The following is an 18,451-nucleotide window of genomic DNA, read 5'->3' as shown; positions in this document are numbered from 1 at the left end:
TCCTCGATCACCCACGCATTCCCATGACCCCTCATTACTTGTTGCGCCATGCCTCCTTCGCCGTCAGCGGTAGAGCACCGCACACAATATCCTCCCACTCCATGTCCATCGGTATATCTGGCAGCATAATCCAACAACAACATGAGCAAAGACACATAATACAATCATAAATTCCTAACCTAGCGAAGTACCTTAACAACTACAAAAACAAAACACATTTCGACGCCTCTTTTGACATCGAGGGCCATGTGCACGTCAAGGGGGTTCCTCCTGCCTCTTCGCTGTTAGTACAAGACGAGCCACTCTTTCTTCCTCCCTCCATCCATTCTCACTCTGGAGCATGTGTCTGACGACATTATCTGGTGTTAAAGCCACCGGAATCTGATGTCTCTCGTTCTCCTCCTCTTGAAGCGATGCAGATAGCTATCAAAGTTCCCATGGCCCGAAAGTAGTTGAGTGAGGCAGTATCCAACTTCACCATGCTTACATACCACCCAAGCACTCACGTCCGGAATCAGACGCATAGTCCACCATCCTACCTGGCTCGCCTCCCACCGTTGCTGCCAGATGGCCATGATCTGCACCCTTGCATTCTCTTTGTTTACGCCTTCAAACCGCAAGCATCGTTCCTCAACCAATAGATCTATTGGCGGCGTTCCTGCAATGACGCAGATCGCGTCATAGGAGACTGTCCTGTAGGCACATGTCACCCGCAGAAGCAGCCTCCTATGAGTGGCCTCCAGTCCTCCTGTACTTCTGAACCACCATTGCCCTTTTCCATGCAGGGGCCGCATACAATAGGACTGATGTCACTGTTGCAGCTATAACTCATCAACGTTTCTCTCGTGGCCCTACTGTGTTCACCATCAGCCTGTTGTTCTGCCTTCTTTATTGCTTCCTCTACATGAGGTCCGAATGAATGGCGCTTGTCCATCCAGACCCCGAGGTATTTGGCCCTCGAGACTTGGCTTATCTCTGCACCATCGATGGTGAAGCGCATCTCCCTTAGCTGGCGTCGACCTGCAAGCACCAGTGCCTCTGACTTTTCTGGTGCTATTTGCAGACCGTGAGTCACCATCCAATGGTGCACCATTGCCAAGGCAATGTTTCCATTGGCCTCCACCTGCCTCTCATCCCTTCCTTTGATCAGTAAGGCCAGGTCGTAGGCGAATCCAAAGACTTCAACCCCCTCCGGATAAGCCTGGCAAAACTCCATCATATGTGATGCTCCACAAGAGAGGGCCCAGCACCGAGCCTTGGGGGACCCCCGCTCGCATCTGAAACACCCGTTCGTTCGCCAGTATCCGTGAACGTGCACACTTCCCTGTCACTTAAGTAGTTACTAATGATCGCTTGAAGTTGTCCGGAGACTCCTTTCGCCCTCAACGCCTGCCCGATGACCTCCCATGGCAGGCTGTTGAAGGTGTTCCGGACATCCAACAGTATCAAGGCCAGAATCGCTCTTGTCTGCCGTGTACCATTTGCTGCTGCGTCGACAGAGTACATTACCTCACGAATTGCGTGGACTGCTGACATGCCCTTCCGGAATCCAAATTGACGAGGGGAGAGTCCCCCTTGCTCCTGTACCTCTGCCAAGAGCCGCCTTTCCACGACATGTTCATACATCTTGCCCAATGTACTGAGTAAGCACACTGGATGGAAAGATCCTAGCTGGTCTGGATTCCTCCCCGGCTTGGGTAGAAGTACCAAGCGTGCCTTCTTCCAGCATGATGGGAAAGCACCCCGCATGAAGGCCTGGTTAAAACAGTCCAGCACCATCCATGGGAATATCCCCACCGCCATCTTGGCCACCTCCCCTGGAATTCTATCAGGTCCCGGACTTTTCTTGGGGTTGAGCGCTGCCACTGCCCCCTCCAGCTCCTGAAGCGAGATTCGCCTTGGCTCTCCTATTGGCGTCGTCTGCCACTCAACGGCCGGTAGTCTGGGGAAGAGTGATTCCACTATTCTGTTGATTTGCTCTCCTGGGATGACTGGCAGTCTCCTTCCCAGCTTTTTGGGGACAAGCTTATACGCTTGTCCCCAAGGATCTTCTTGCAGCTGGTCAAGGAGACGCTTCCACGACTCACTCTTCGTTCTCCAAATCTCTCGCCTCAGCTTTTTCCTAGACTCTCGGAGCTGTTGGGTCAGCTCTTCCACGTCATTTCTATCCAGCGCCCTACTCCTCTGTAGACGGCGACGTGCTCGTTGCACGTCCGCCCTTACTTCCCTGACTTCAGCAGTCCACCTTCTTCTTGGGGCGTCTTGCTTCTTGAAGTTCAAGGTGGCAGGCCTCCTGGACTGCTACATCCAGCTCCTCAGGTTCCCACCTGCAATCCTCATTGAATACTTTCATGAGCCTCCCCTTCAGCTCCTCGAGATGTACTCTGTCAACGTACCACGTCACTTGACTTCTGGCTGGAAGTGGGCCACTCAACTCTACCCACAATCCCCTGTGGTCGTTCCCTAAGTCATCTGCCAGCACTACGCACTCCTGTACAAGTGAAGTCACCGTTTCTGAAGCATATGCGTGGTTAAGGACCCTCGTTCTTCTCTCCAGAAGGTGGGGGTGTCATCATTGAGGCTGACCAGATTGAGTGCGGAGGTGAGCTCTGCAAGAGCCTCCCCTCGCTTATCCGTGACACCTCCACCCACCCTATCGTGCTTGGCATTGAAGTCGCCGATCAGCAGGGCAGGTAGCTCCATCCACCGAACATCCTCTCCCAAGGCATCCAGAAACGCCGTGAAGTCATCTCACGACGAGTTGGGGGAGATGTAGCAACAATACACGATGATCTCCCCCACCTTAGTGCAAATGAATCCTGCTTCCATCCGCTGGTCAGATAGTGCATACCTGCCCGACAAGTCATTGAGCGCCGCATCCTCTCTGGGGTCTACCAACCAGTCTTGGTCCCTGACCACCCCTCCATTTGGCTCTGATGTCAATATTATATCTGCCTCCCACAGGAGATCGTGAGCCAGCCCACTCTTATTAGCGTTCATATAGATGAGCTTCATTGCGTAGTTTTCTTAGTTCTACAAGCCAAGTCTCCGAAACTGTGTCCGTTAACACCACACTTGGTACACTTGGCTTGTTCCTTGCAATCACGACGGAAGTGGCCCTCCGCTCCGCAACTGTAGCACATCTTCGAGCGGTCTGGCCCTTTGCATGCCGCCGCTAGGTGCCCTCTTTCCCAACATCGGAAACACTTAGGGCCGTCCCTAATTACAGTAAGTTAATTATAGTAAAAACCCGGAGGTCCCGGGTTCGAATCTCGGTCAGGTATGACATTTTCACACGTGCTATAAATCGTTCATCTCATCCTCTGAAGCAATACCTAATGGTGTTTCCAGAGGTAAGTAAAAGGTTAATATTAGTAAATATATTTTTGGCTGCTTAAAATGATTTAAGTATAAGAATAATTAAGATATGGTTGTACTAGTATTATATTTACAATTGTGTTAATAAATTATAAATAATTATTAGACATGTCTCATTTGTCAATGTGATGTGAAAACTTTTAGTACCAATCTGAGTTTGTAAATGATTGCTCAGGGTTCTGTTTTATATTTTTGTTCAAAAATGTTATAATGAAATTTTTTTTTTTTTACAATAACATAGTTAATTTCAATTTCAATTGACACTTAGTTACTTTTTTTTAAATTTACTGGGTCCATGTAGATCACTTTTCTGAGTTAAGGATTTATCTACCCTGGAAATATATATAATATATTTTAAGTATCTCTATTTACTCCTGGTCTTCGTATGTTTTCTTTTGAGACATATATTTTTGTATTATATTATTTGCACGAATAAAATGTTTGAATTTCCTTCTAAAGCCCACAGTGGAAATGTGAACATCAAATCTTAGCTGTAACTTTTCAATAATACATCTGTATGCAGAATTGTGCCCTCCTTTTCCCCTGAAATTCCTTTTGAATTTCAGAGAATTTCAAAGCATCAAGTAAAATATCAGCTGTCCAAAATTTTGACTCTATATGACTTTTGCTTATAGTTAAATTCTGTATTGTATTGGCCAGGGAAGTAAAAATTAAATTGATATTTGTAACATCATCAGTTGTGTAATATTCATTGTTATCACAATTAATAATAACCTTTATGCAATGAATGAAAGCCATTACAGAGGTAAATAATTTTACCCTACATAAATACAAGAAATTTTACCATACAGTTATGAACAAGATATACTACAGCATTAAATATTACTCTAAAATCATAACATGAGTGGTGTACGATAAAGTCTGTAGAAAAAGAAAGAAAACAATCTTTTTTTTGGTGGGGGGAATTATTTTTATTTGTCAAACATAATCTTCTTTTAAGTTCTTACATTTTTTTGATCCCATTCTTATAATATGAGTATCAAAGTCTTCAAAATAGGCAAATGTTTAGGCAGTAATTTAATGTAAATTTCTTAATCTCCAGTAAGCCACTATTTTTCATATTTGGGAACAAATAACAATCTGCTAGGTCTGACATGTAGGGAGATGCTGGGATAATTTCATAACATAATTTGAACAATTTTGCTGTCAAATTATTGAAGAGAGAAATGTTACGTTGCCTCCATAAAAAATAAAAATCTTTTTCATCAAATGTGGTTGTTTTTTCCTTTATTTATTCATTTAGATTCTCAAATCATTCAGCAAAGATGAATGAATGCATAATATTGCCCTGTTATCATTTTACTCTTATGCAGAAAGTCGAAGATCATACTACAGTCATCCAAAAAGAAACAGCCGCTATCTTCATTCCTTCTGATAAGATGGTTTTTGCATTTTTTTGGAGCAACTTCCTAACTGCAACCCCACTGTTTTGACAGTTTGAGGTCAGTAGTGATGTATCTAAGTTTCATTAACTGATACTAGATTGTGAAAAATTCCTCTTAGTTAAAACAGTTCAAAACTGTACTTAGAAATGTACTCCTTCACAATTTTCACTGATTCTAAGCAAACATGGACCCATCTTGCAGACAGTTTTTGCATATATGAGATGCCTAGTCTTAGCAATCTCAAATGTTTTCAAGCATGTTTTTTTCAATATTCTTTGTAATATCAACTGTCTTTCCAGAATGTTTAGCATAGTTTGTGCTCATATAACCATTCCAAAAATAACCAAACTGTTCATTCGTAGAGATGACTCATTGTAGTATTTATTTATCCAGCTTAGCTGAGTTTCATGTGCAGTTTACAAAACGTAATATTTGATCACCATGAAGTTCTCCTTTTGTCCAGTTTTCACAAATCAAAATACTTAATAGACTCAACTGCCAACAACAGATTTATGAATGTATCTTAGCAAAAAACTTGGTATATGCATGCTCTTAGCAAAAATGTGGGAAACTAAAAATGATCTCAACGATGTACAAGTGCATTTCTTGAATTGCACCAGTCTATTAAACATCCTGCAATTCATATATAATAAATTAGAATACTAGTACATACTGTAATGCATATGTATTAATTATGACAGAAAATTGTATAAACTGATTCAGGAGGAAAGGGAAGTAATTTGAGAGCTGATTCTAGAACCAGTACGCTTTATGTTAGAGCTTGAAGTAAGGCAAAAAAAAAGTTCATATAAATATATGTTTGAATACATTTTGTTATCAGGTTATGGCTAGAAAAAAATTTCCTTCACATTTCAATTCCACCATTAAAATGAGGTCAGACTGAAATTTTTAAGCCGTTATAAAACTTATTGGTTTCTCATGTTTTTTGATCAGAAAATATAATAAAACAGGTCCCAGAAAATATCTCTTGTAACTTTCATGATATCCAACCTAAAGCAGAAAAATATATTGATAAAAAACAACTGTTTTTTTTAGGTTTGAAGTAGAATTTGTTAAATGACTGATAAATGCTTAATTTTATCATCAAAGCTTGTAGAGGATTTAATTCTGAAAAAAATTAATGTAATAAAGTGTGTGAAAAAAAAATTATTAATCCAAAACTTTATAGAAAAATGTTGTGAATTTGTAAAAATTAAAAACTGAGTTATTTTTTTTACAGTAAATTAAGATATTTGAATTTTTAATAATCTTCATGAGAATGATACACTTCTCAGCAATCATTTTCAACTGGTACTTGTTGATGGAAGGGAAAGCATTCTTCAGGTGGTACAGCTTAGTCCTAGCAACAATTTTCAGTGAACATTTAGTGTGGCATGAATGACTACCAAATAGGCCTTTTCATACTAGAGCAACATGTCACATGGAAAAATTACCTGAAATTTTTAACAATGAATTTCTTACAGTGCTTGAAAATGTCTCATTGGTGAAATGAATTTAAACGTTCTGTCAATTTGATGGGACACCAAAATATTTCACAAATGAAGTAACACAATTCTTAGATGAAGAATTTACTTATAAATGAACTTAGATAAGTGGATTAGATGTAGAGGGTCAGTAAATTGGCCACCTAAATCACCAGACCTTACTCTCTCTCAGATATTGTTTGCAGGGATGGATGAAATGCACAAGGTATGCAAGCAAAAAGTAGACGCACATCATACCCTCGTCAAGGGTCACAAAGACATCATTAGGTTGGTAACAAAAAATGTAAGGAAACTGGTTGAAAAGTACATCGATACCAGTGGTGGAATTATCAAACATGTATTATAAATTAATACAGTATAAACCATATTGAGTATTTAAAAAAATAAATTAATTAAAAGTAATTTAATTTTTCGAAGATCTAAATTTATTGTACAAAAATATTTTGCATCTTAATAGTAGTCATTAAAATAACTGAAATAACCGAGAAAGGTACAAGCGTAATTTTTTCTATATTATAAAAAGATGATTGATTATAAATCTCATTTCATTGCTTTAGTTTTGCGAAACAGACTTATCAGTAAAAACTAATGTTTTCAATACTTTCTGCCTTATCACAGTTATTTTAATATAACTGTTATTAATTTGTTGTAATCATTTATTTTAATAACAGTTTTTTTTTTTACAAAACATTTTAAGACTTATTTTTTGTAATTAGCATAATATGTCTCAAATAATGTTGGTTTAAATTATAACATTTTACATTATTATACATTTTAGGTTGAGAATAAAAACTACTGTTTTCTTGATTTCTTTTTTCTTATTTTTTTAAGGAAAAAATTGCCAAGAAATGGTTTTTTTTATTTTTTACTAATATATTTAACAACTAATTGTAAGTAATTTTGTAACACTTATGATAGCAATCATGTTCTGATTCAGAAGAAAATAAGTTAGTTGATGTAACTTATCACATCTTATGTCTCGGCATCTTTGCTCAGATGTAATTTAATTTTGATTTAAATGTAAATTCTTACTTAAAGATTCTTCATAACATAACATTCTATGAAGTTATTTTCTAATTATGGTTGAATAGTTTTAGATGAATCTGTGACATTTGTAATTAGTTATTCTTTGTTAATGTAGTCATTGTTAAAAAATAATAACCTGTTTCAGATTTGTGAACGTTTAAGTTCATTTTCTGATGCTTGTTCTGCTTACGTTATTTCCTATTTCACTTCATTATATGATCATCTAAGTTTAATGAGAGCAGATGACGTATGCCATCTTAGTGGAGTTTGTGATGAATTATACCATTTCCATGAAATGACACCTGTGAGTATAATTAATATATATATATATATATATAAATACATTTTTTTTTTTTAATGAACTACTTTTTTCATGATTTTCTATTCTTGGAAGACACACATCATCACTGATGACAGATTTGACTACAAAATTCACATAGATTTGACCCAGTGATCTAGGTATGACTATAGTGTAAAGACTAAAAAAAATTAAATGTTAAATAGTTTTCTTCAATTAGCAAGGTGTGGTAATGAATTTTTACCACAGGCTGCTTCAGTCAATAAAGAATACTGTTAAGGAATTTTATGCTATTAACAAATATTTATGTAAATTAAATGACCAGATTTATGGAAAGAAGTTCATGGAATTGCATCATGTTAAAGAGTAAACATTGAGGAGGAAAGGAGTTCAAACATTTTTGCAAATTATACAATAAATGAAGTACTATAGAGTACTTAACTATAGTCATATCTAGATGACTGGGTCAAATTTATGTGTGAATGTTGTAGCCAAATTTGTCATCAGTTATGATATATCATCATTTGCTTGGCAGTTTCTTTACATCTAAGTTTTCAATCACAATTTAACAGTTCTGTAACAGATTTTGTGGTAACGCCCATAAAAGTGAATATGCTTTGCATGAACAATATGAGATACTATCTTCTTCAACAATTTCCTTAACAGTGCTTTAAATAATAAACCTTAGTGTTTTCCCATTTTTTTACTTTATCTAGCATCTTCAGCTGATTATAAGTCTTTACACTGTTTATAAATTTATACATTTAAGTCTTGTACTATTTTATTAACTGCCTGTTATACTATATGTTAGATTTTCAATTAAAAAATATGACAAATTAAGCGTTTATATAATTTTTTTTTTTTTTTTAATTTAATGGTTACATTTCGATCTTCCATTATATCATCATCAAACCACAACTTATATTCTTGGCTACCATATCTAAACTGCATTTCTGATGTGGTCATATATGTACACGGTTATCAAGGACAGTATATCACAAAAAAGTTTTTATTCAATTCTAGTGTAGGAAATCAAAAAATTGCACAAACTTTTAAACAAACCTCATAGCAATGCAAGCTTTATATAGATAAGGCTGCAATTTATTTCTTGCATTATTTTTTATAATTTTGTTTTATTTTAGGAATTGGAAACAGCTGTTAAAAATGCTCCAGAAGATGCTAATGATGAAGTCTGTGACTTTTGTGAAGCACTTGTTGACCATGTTAAAGACACATTAACTGCTAACACTACAGCCGATGAGTTCAGAAAAGTTCTTGAAGGAATTTGTAAACAAACTGGAAGTTTTGAAGACCAGGTAGTTATTAATAAAAGTCAAATTAATAATTATTTTTGTTTAAGTAGCACTTGCTTGGAAAATATATTATAGTAATACTTTATTTTAGGAAACTTAGTATATTTATAGTTAAGTAAATTATACTGTTATTTAATAGCTGGTGTGTATGTTTTTTAAAGAGCTGCTGCCTTACTTTCAAGTTACTGAAAAGAATTTTTGCTTAATTCTCTGATGGGTTGTGATTGTGCAGTCCACCATCTGTCAAAATAATGAGTATATTAGTCTTATGTACTTATTTCATACACAGATATGATATTTATTTATGAGAAATATATTAATAAACATAAGCAGTAATTGATATCAATGTTCTCTTATGTTAACGTCAGACAGTCTTTTATATTATCATTGATAGCTAGTTTATGGCTTTTATAATATTAAATTTAAGGTCTGATGCGGCTGAATATCGCACAGTTTTGTATTTTACATTTTATAAGAAATTTTTATTTTACAAGTAGCATTAACTAATTTAAGCTGTTTTGAAAAATATTATATTATTTAATTTAGGGTAAGTCTACATTTTTCTAATTATGATTTGTTTTTAAAATTATTTGTTGAAAATGTTTTCTTTATTCTAGTGTTTAGAACTTGCTGACAATTATTATGAGATTGTCTACCAGTTCATTGTTACTGAACTTGATGGTAAAGAAGTATGTAAAGTAATCAGATTGTGTGAACCCAAGAAAGGTACTGCAATTGATGAAGTGGTTGTAAGTATTTTTTTACTCACTTTTTTAAGGTTTTTATTTGAGTTTGTTTTATGCAGTAATGTTTTTAAGGTTAGACAAGAAAAAATTACAGATTTAAAACAAAAATTTAATTGGATAATGAACTTTTTTTTATGATCTCACATCTTTCATTTTTGGTCATAGGCAATTATTACTAGAACAATATTTCACTTATTGACCTTTATAATTTCTTTGGAGCTTTTTCTTCATTAAGTTGAAATTAGAACTTAATGACAGCTTGTATATGTTACTGAAATACCAATTACATCTAAATAACTAAAGGTGAAAGTTTTAACAATTTTAGAGTAATATTTTGTTTGAAACAGTGTAATGTTTCTGTTTGGAACTTACTTTACCTTATCTACCATTATCTTAGACTGAAAATTAAAGTATATGATTTTTGTATTTGGATTAATATAGATTGAAATTAGGCCTGTTAGTAACAACGCAAATATTAAATATCAGTAGTCAGTGGAAAAATGTTAATAAAATGATATACTAATAAAAGTCAAACCATTGAATTTACTGAATTACATGGTCTTGAACTATGATATTCAGTGAAATTTATGAATATGATTTGTAATTGGAACCAGAAAATATGTTTGCTATTTTAAGTGCCCGTAGTTTAGCACAAGTTTTGAGAAAAACATCCCGGTTTATGACATTGATCTCTGTAGCTTTTTATTATTATAACACTTCATTTTATAAATAAATGATACAGTGAATTAATTAACGGGTAAGGCATTGGGTATGGTGAAGTTCAGAACAGTGCAGCAAAAGTGTATATGTAGCATTGTTCTATACAAATATTATCTTTTAGCCATATATTTTTAAATAATGGAATATTATGCGTAAATTATATGTACACGGCTTAAATGATATTCATTTAATCAGTTCACATGATATATAAATTAAAAATTTTTAAATAAAATTTGTGTCAAGACTCAAGCATGTTATGAAATAAAATTTAATGAAAAAAAAGAATATTTTGAAACCAAGCAGCATTGTTTTGTAAACTATTATAACTGAAAGAAAATTTTATATACGAACAAGAAATATATTATTAAACAGCCAAGATATTTTTTAAATATGTTTTTCATCTTGTTCAGTATTTTATTAAGAAGCCTTACTTCACTATATATTACTGTTTTGATCTCTTAAGGATTTATATCATTTAATTTTATTATCTTTATAGTTTTTACTTAAGTATGCATTATAAGCGAAGTGTGAAAAATATAACATCAGTAGGTAAGTAGAGGCAACTGTAAGGATCCTCTAACTACTGCACTGGTATGCACTTTTAACAGACTGTGTACATTTTGGTTATGTAATGTTAGATGATCATTGTGATTTTTTCTAATGGATTTAGAAAAAGATACAACCTTAATGTTAAAATATAAAACTAGACCGATCAGCCCAACATATAAACTCGGTATGCCTGTTGTACAGCAGCTGGCATTGAATATCCCATCATTTAGTTTATTGTTCATCACATTACAAAATTTTGGGAAGTTTTTGTTCTGGTAGAACAATATTCAGCTGCTTAATTAGTAATTCTTTAGTTATTTAAATGTAATTGGTGTTTCTTCCAGTAATAACATATGCCCTAAAAGACAAACTTGAACATTCTGATTTATATACAAAGGTGGATTTTTTTTCTTGCTTAAATTTATAAAATTTCAGAAATTATTTTGTGAACTAATCCGTTAAGTCTCTCCCTTGAAACCATCCTTGTTGATATTTCAACCCTATTCTACTAATGCACTATAGATAATAAAAATATAAATATAGAAAACCAGTATTATATGGAGTGTTAGCAGTATGAATAATACTCTTAAAACAAGAAGCATTGTTTTTGTAAATTATATTATAACTTAAGAAACTTATTTTTGTTTTTGCTAAATTTTTTGGCCTGATATATTGTTTTCCAATTGGAGTGTTAGACATCGTACCCCTTCCACTTAAAAAACAGGTTTAATCTTTTCAGTTCCAGCGAATCTTACTACTAGTTAATTTTTGATCACTTCAGTATATGATGTAATCTTTGGTTTATTGTAACCTCTTCAGGGAATTGTAGGTACATAACAAGTGAATCATATAATAATTATAGAAGCTTGTTCATTTTATGATATTATGCTCACCCAGCCATCTTTTTTGTTCCTGATCATTGTGAGAAAGTTTTAACTATAAAACACTTTTTTTGTAAAGCATCGTATTACCTGTTTTTATTTATAATTATATTATATTGCTATTTCCTTGACAAAGTCAAAATGATAGGGCCTCGGCCTTTGATCCATAGGTTCCAGGTTCAACTCCTGAATAGGCATGGGATTTATCACTTACTAAAAAATTCATTATCATCCATCACAGTGACTGTTATTAGACATTAACCTGTTATTACTATTGTATGAATAAATACAATTTATTTAAATACTATATATAATAGTATTTATAATGTATAATAATAGTTTAGTAATTTTGTTTAAAGTAAAACAGTGTGGTGGTTATATCCTGTTCACCCATTTATATTTGTATCACTCTTGAATTAATGATATAACAGTAAATTTATTGATTGAATATAATTAAATTAATTACTTTTATGCTTATTTGCAGCCTCTCTGGCCACTTGTTCCATCAGTGGTTGATTTAGATGCGGCATTAAAGAATGAAACTTCACTTCATAAAGTTGCATTAACGAAAACTTTATTAGGTAAATTTATAATTATTATTTTTAATGGTACAAATTAAAAAGTTATGCATACCTTTAAGATATGTGTGATTATAGAATTTTCTGTAAAATAATGTTAACGCTTTATTACCACATTGCTTGGTGACAGCCTGACCCCTTGTAGGAGAAGACGCTCGCCTTGTGTTGATCCCGGTCGCCACAGCACCCCCTCTGTTCTTAGTGCTGATGGGCATTACTGGAAGTCATCTTTTAAACCCTATAAACTTAATTACACAACTCAGGTCATCAGTTTGGCCTCTGTTAGGATGCCATCGATGCAAATGCCTCAGCAGATGTTTCCATCAGTGTATTAACACAACCTACTATCACTTTTGTATGGTACCTTCCAACCATGACCACCTACCATAACTTACAACCCTCAGCTATCAATTATCGGATTCATAGAAGCGTGATTATGCCTTCCTCTACCACTGAAGGTTTCATATAAAGACACTTCCTGTATCTATTTACCTTCAATTAGACAATGCACTCAGATCATTACTTGATTGAGTCTCAAACACCAAAAATACCAACAAAACAATTGTTGATCAGAATAACAATAGTTCTGTCTCCTACAATTCAATTTACTCAAAGTCTTCTAGATTTACTATCAAGAAACAGATTCTCCAATTTAATTAGCCTCTTAATGAAAACTTAACCTATCTCTGCTCTGATTTACTTTCAGGATCAAAGTCCAATGCCTACACTCTCCCACCCTGCAGCTCCATCACAGAGTTCTCTAGACATCCATCTCATTCTTGCAGTGAATATTTAAGCTAACCGGGAATAAATACCAAAATGCCTGTCTCAGCAAAGCAAGCACCCAGGTTGCTATGCTAATCTATACATCTGTAACAATATCAGATCCCCTCAACCATCCTCCACAGGGCTAAGAATTTTACTGATAGTAAAATCAGATCCTTGTTACTTTTTTTTTCATTAAAGATTTGTTATTCTCTTTTTAATCTACCAGCACGGTAGCGTATCAACCTTTGGCCATTCTCTTATGCAAACTCATTTGTGCATTTCCTCACACTTTTTTTTAATGAACTGTCTTTTTTTAAGGATGTGGTTTGCAGTATTTAAAAGTATATTTTTCTTGACATTATTGCATTAAAATACTGGAATGAAATATTTTTAAAAGATTAATGACTATCAATATTTTTTTTTGTATTTCGTATATAATTTGTATATGAAACTACAATAAAATTTTTTAATTAATTCATTGGAAAAATATATCTGAAATTCTGGTATTTACCTTTTTTCTAAAAATTTATCAAAAAAATAAAATATCCTCTTTGATTTTGCATACACTATCACACAATGATAACATGAAAGTGTTTTTCGCCTTGCAAAAAAAAATGCATACGTTATTAGCAAATCATTATAATTTTTTGAAATGTTAAGATAAAATTCTAGATAGGTACATTTCACAAAATTTATTTAATTTCTTATAAATAGTTTAATGGTAGATAGCACTTTCCATTATGCCAGCTGTAGCCTGACGGTTGATAGCTCAGCATGTACATTTAATGTTCTGGTAACATTAAAGAGTAAATGATTTGGCAAAATCTTTGTTTAAAAGCTTTCTTTCATTAGAAGATGATTAGGCGCAAACTATTTGATGACCTTCAGCAATTAAGCTTGTTATATTTCATCTGGAAAGTAAATAAAGCTCTTGGATCAATCCAAAGGAGGTCGCTCACCTATCAGTTCACTCTAAGATGCATTAGGTTTTGGTATCATCAGCATGAAATTAATAGGATATGACCTCATCCCACAGAATCCAAAATAAGGAAGAAATGTTTTTAACATGTAGAAAATTAAGTAAGTGGTAAAACAAAAACAATCTATCCTCAGAGGAACCATAACACTAGACAAAATAACAATTTCCACATAAATTGCACCCCAAGACTCCCTCCATACATTTGCCATTGATCTTATCTACAATCGCTTAGAAGTCTGGGCATTTGTACCCAGGATGGGTGCAGCACATTACTTATGAATTGCTTTACATTGACTAGCTTAAATATAACGTTGCATTATTAAAAAATAGAGCAACCTTTTCTTTTATTGACATTTAGCAGCTCATGGCATCAGACTTGGTAGCAGCTGGAATTCCTGGTTTTTAAGCCATTTGCTTTTTAACTTTATATGTAGTTATTCTAATATTTTACATAATATATTGCACATAATTTTGTTACTGGAATGTGAAGAGAACCATTTCTTATAAATTTGATATCTTTTTTAAAGAAGATAAAGGCTTATCCTTGTCAAACATCCCTCTCTACCACAATTTCATTTTTTAATTTTTTTCTCACAATTTTCAAAATGTTTTTCCTGCTTTATATAAATTTGAAGCTGAAAAAATGTTAATTGATCGAAAAATACAGAAAACAATATAATATTATTTGCTTACTTAAAGGGAAGTGTGATTTTAAGTTAGAACTAAACCACTACAGAGAACATAACAAATGAGAATAATCATCCACTATAATATTAAGTGACATTTTAAACATTTTTTTAACACAGAATTGGCATCTTTTTAGTTGAGTTGGAAAAAGTATGTAAAGAAATATGAAAATGGAAATTGCTGTTACTTTGTAAAATTGCTAACTGACAGTGGATGACAAATCACCATTATTGCTTGGTAACAGCTTTAGAGAGAATATAATTGAATTTGAATTAGAATGGTGCATTAGAATTTAGTAAATTTATTGTGAAAATGTTGGTGTACAGGCCACCATTCAGTTTGATATTTCAGTTTTTACACCCATTTGTTTTTCATCAATTCCAAGAGACTAAAATGCGGTCATTTTTGTAAGAGCCCAAAGTGAAAACCCTAACACATCTTAAATGTAATTTTTTTACGGGTTTGTGGTTTTGATATTCATAGTCTGGCTGGAAAGGGGGCTCTTGCATTTATCAGAGCCCAGAATTAAATAGATAATTTAATGTTAATAGTTCTTCATAAACCTTATGACTGAAAATGCCTCTGGGCTTATTTCCTTTCCTTTATGTACATGGGAAGGAAATGAACACACTTTTGGTTTAATTTAAATGGAAGTATGGTGCATCTTTGCATTGCATTTATCATGTTCTAAGTTTATATCCAAATTAAGTGGGAAAAAAAATTAAGTAATATAATTTGACATGAGACTATAATTAGTAAAAGAATAAATTAATGATTATGACAATAATTACAGTTGTTAACTTTTTTCTTTTCACAAAAATTGTAAATTAAATACTGCATTAATTATTAATAATTACATATGAGTGTATAGTCACCATTATAAGGCTATTTTGGTTCATCTAGTTGTTGCTGCTTAAGTTGCAGAATATCACCTGCTAATTTGAAAGATGCATAAAAAACAGCTGGTTCCTTTCTCACAGCAATTTGCCTTATCAACTTTCTCTCTGATAAAAATACAAGATACTTAATATTCTTAATATACTTAAGAATTATTCATATACTATACTCAATATACTTAATATTTTGACTTAACTGTATTCAATCAGGCAGATTCAAGGTTGTAAAGAATTACATTATGAAATGCCCCAATTAATTACTGACCATTGTTTCATAATACACTTTAACTTGCTGGTTTACAGTATCTATATTGAGTTTTTATGTCAGTAGTGAGTGTATTCAAATATAGAGTTGTTGTACCGGTTAGTTACATTGTCACATTGTCTTAAAGTAATGAAGATACAAGCCATTACATAAAGTAATGTATAGATACAGTTGGTAATGACTGTTGTGTCACTTAAGGCTGAATGCACATCACTTTGGCACAGTGATGTGCATAATTAAACGTTGCTCAGAGTATGCATCCTTATTTTACCATGATGTCTGATATGAGATGCTAATGAATAATTTTTTTTTTTCAAGTTTCGTATCAAATTATCTAATCATTGCAATTATGGTATTTAACACTAATACATATTACATGTCATCCATATACTGTATTCAGTTAGCTTTTAGAGTGAAGAATAAACATTGCATTTGTGTGAGTGATTTCATCATGATTCTGCTGAGACATGTCCCTGTATCAGAGCAGATTCACAATGCAACCATATCTCTTTATAGAACACTATAATCATTACTCATATATTAGTCACTGTATAATTACTCATATAATAGTCATGTAATCATACATTCGTACGGTTATTGTCTTGGACAACTCCCTTATCATTCATGTAAAAAGGAAAAAATTCCAGCTGTGTCTTAGAAAAAAATGATTTCAAAATGTGGCTTAGTTTAAAAGGAGTGATTTTGAAGTAAATGAACTTAAGGTCCAATTATTGCAATAGTTAAAATTATTTTCACACATTGAAAATAATTTTGATGTGTATAAAATTGATGAGTAGTAAGATGCAGTGGTAAAACCTTGCTTTGATTACCTTCCTGTCATTGTAAACTCAACCCAGTTGAGTTAAAGACAAATTAAAAGTTGCATAGCATTAGAAAATACTACTTTTAAGTATATGATGTTAAAAAGTTATGCTTAAAACCCATTAATAAAACAGACTAGCAGGAATGGAAGAACTGTATAAAACTTCTAAGTGATACTGTTGAACCAAATTATTGGAAATTTGATAATATAATAGAAAACAAAATTGAGCTTCTCATTGTATATCTTAATAAGGACAACACTACAGATTTCTTGCTATCGGATGACGAAAGCCGGATTGAATTTATTATCAAAGAAATTTAATGTAAACTGTTAGTGAACTTTTACTGGAGGTTGATAATTGACAAACTCTTAAAAAACTCAGAAACAGTTTTAATGAATAAAATACTCATGGGTTATCTCATGTGCTGAACAAGGTAAGAAATATTTATTGATTATTCAACATGTCTTAATTTATTTAAGTTTAAAATATATGTATATAATTTTTTTTAAATATAATAGCATGTGATTACTGAATAGTAATGTCATGTAGTTTGTTTTATGTGCGTCAGGATTTACAGGAGATGCGTGTGAATTAACTGCCTGAACAGTCATACATGCAGTTTCTGTACTTGAACTCTATATGTTTACTGAATTAGGTATAATATATGTTTATTTATAAATTATCAAGAATTACTTCTAACTGCTCTATGTTATAAAGCGTTTAAATAATTTTTTTCTATTTCTATAGTAATTATATGTACACACTAGGCTGAATCAAATATAAACAGTAATCTTACGTAATTCATACCTTCATCATTTCTCTATATAGTCTCCTGCACAATCTACACATTATTACCAATGATTTGGAAGCTTGAATATTCCTTGTTGATAAAAAGTTTGAGGACAAGTCGTCAACTAATTGCACACGCGCTCCCAACATTTTCATTTTTTTGGAATCGTTGCTCACCAAGCAATTCTTTTAAGGACACAAACAAAAAATAGTCACAGGGGGACAAATCTGGACTGTAGGGAGGGAGGTTGAGGGTTTCCCAATACATTTTTTTCCATTTTATCCCTTGTCAAAATTGTGGTGTGTGGCCTGGCGATGTCATGAAGAGAGATGACATCTGATGGGCATACCCCGTCTTTTGTATCAGTAGGCTGCTTTTGTTGACTGTAGAAGTTGGCAATAGTAAGCTGCACTTACCGTTCATTTACTGTAGAGAAAATCAACGAGTAAAACTTCCCTTGAGTCAAAAAAAATTGTTGCAAGAACTTTTCCGGCTGACAGACAGGTTTTGACTTTCACAGGATAGTCCTCATCCTTCCTTCGCCATTCCTTACTCACCATTTTTGGCTCCAGAGTGTAATGATGGACCCATGTCTCCTCACATGTGACGCACGTCAAAAAATTGCCCCCTTCTTGCTGAAATTGATTCAGAAGTCTCCCACAGATCTCCAACCTGGCCTGTTTTTGATTTTCAGTCAACAACTGCAGAAGCCCATCAAGAACTAATTTTTTTAAAGCCAAGATCATCCCAACCCCTATAGGGAAAGACACCCACCTTGTGACAATTTCAGATATCACCCTCCTTGTTCCCTAGCCCTGGTGGGCTTTAACGGAGGTCGTCTT

General features: G+C 33.6%; 1 protein-coding gene across 3 annotated transcripts in view; it reads left to right on the top strand.

Moving 5' to 3' along the window:
- Positions 1–18,451, top strand: part of Sap-r (prosaposin) — a 176,897-nt gene that overhangs the window by 81,061 nt on the left and 77,385 nt on the right. For all 3 annotated transcript variants that reach the window (XM_075359692.1, XM_075359691.1, XM_075359694.1), the window contains exons 6-9: positions 7,461–7,619; positions 8,756–8,929; positions 9,544–9,675; positions 12,307–12,403. In XM_075359692.1, the coding sequence (XP_075215807.1) occupies positions 7,461–7,619; positions 8,756–8,929; positions 9,544–9,675; positions 12,307–12,403 (562 nt within the window). The remainder of the gene's footprint in view (positions 1–7,460; positions 7,620–8,755; positions 8,930–9,543; positions 9,676–12,306; positions 12,404–18,451) is intronic.

Source organism: Lycorma delicatula, chromosome 3, assembly GCF_047948215.1.
Source record: "Lycorma delicatula isolate Av1 chromosome 3, ASM4794821v1, whole genome shotgun sequence".
Lineage (NCBI taxonomy): Eukaryota > Metazoa > Arthropoda > Insecta > Hemiptera > Fulgoridae > Lycorma > Lycorma delicatula.
This window is presented reverse-complemented; position numbering and strand designations above follow the sequence as displayed.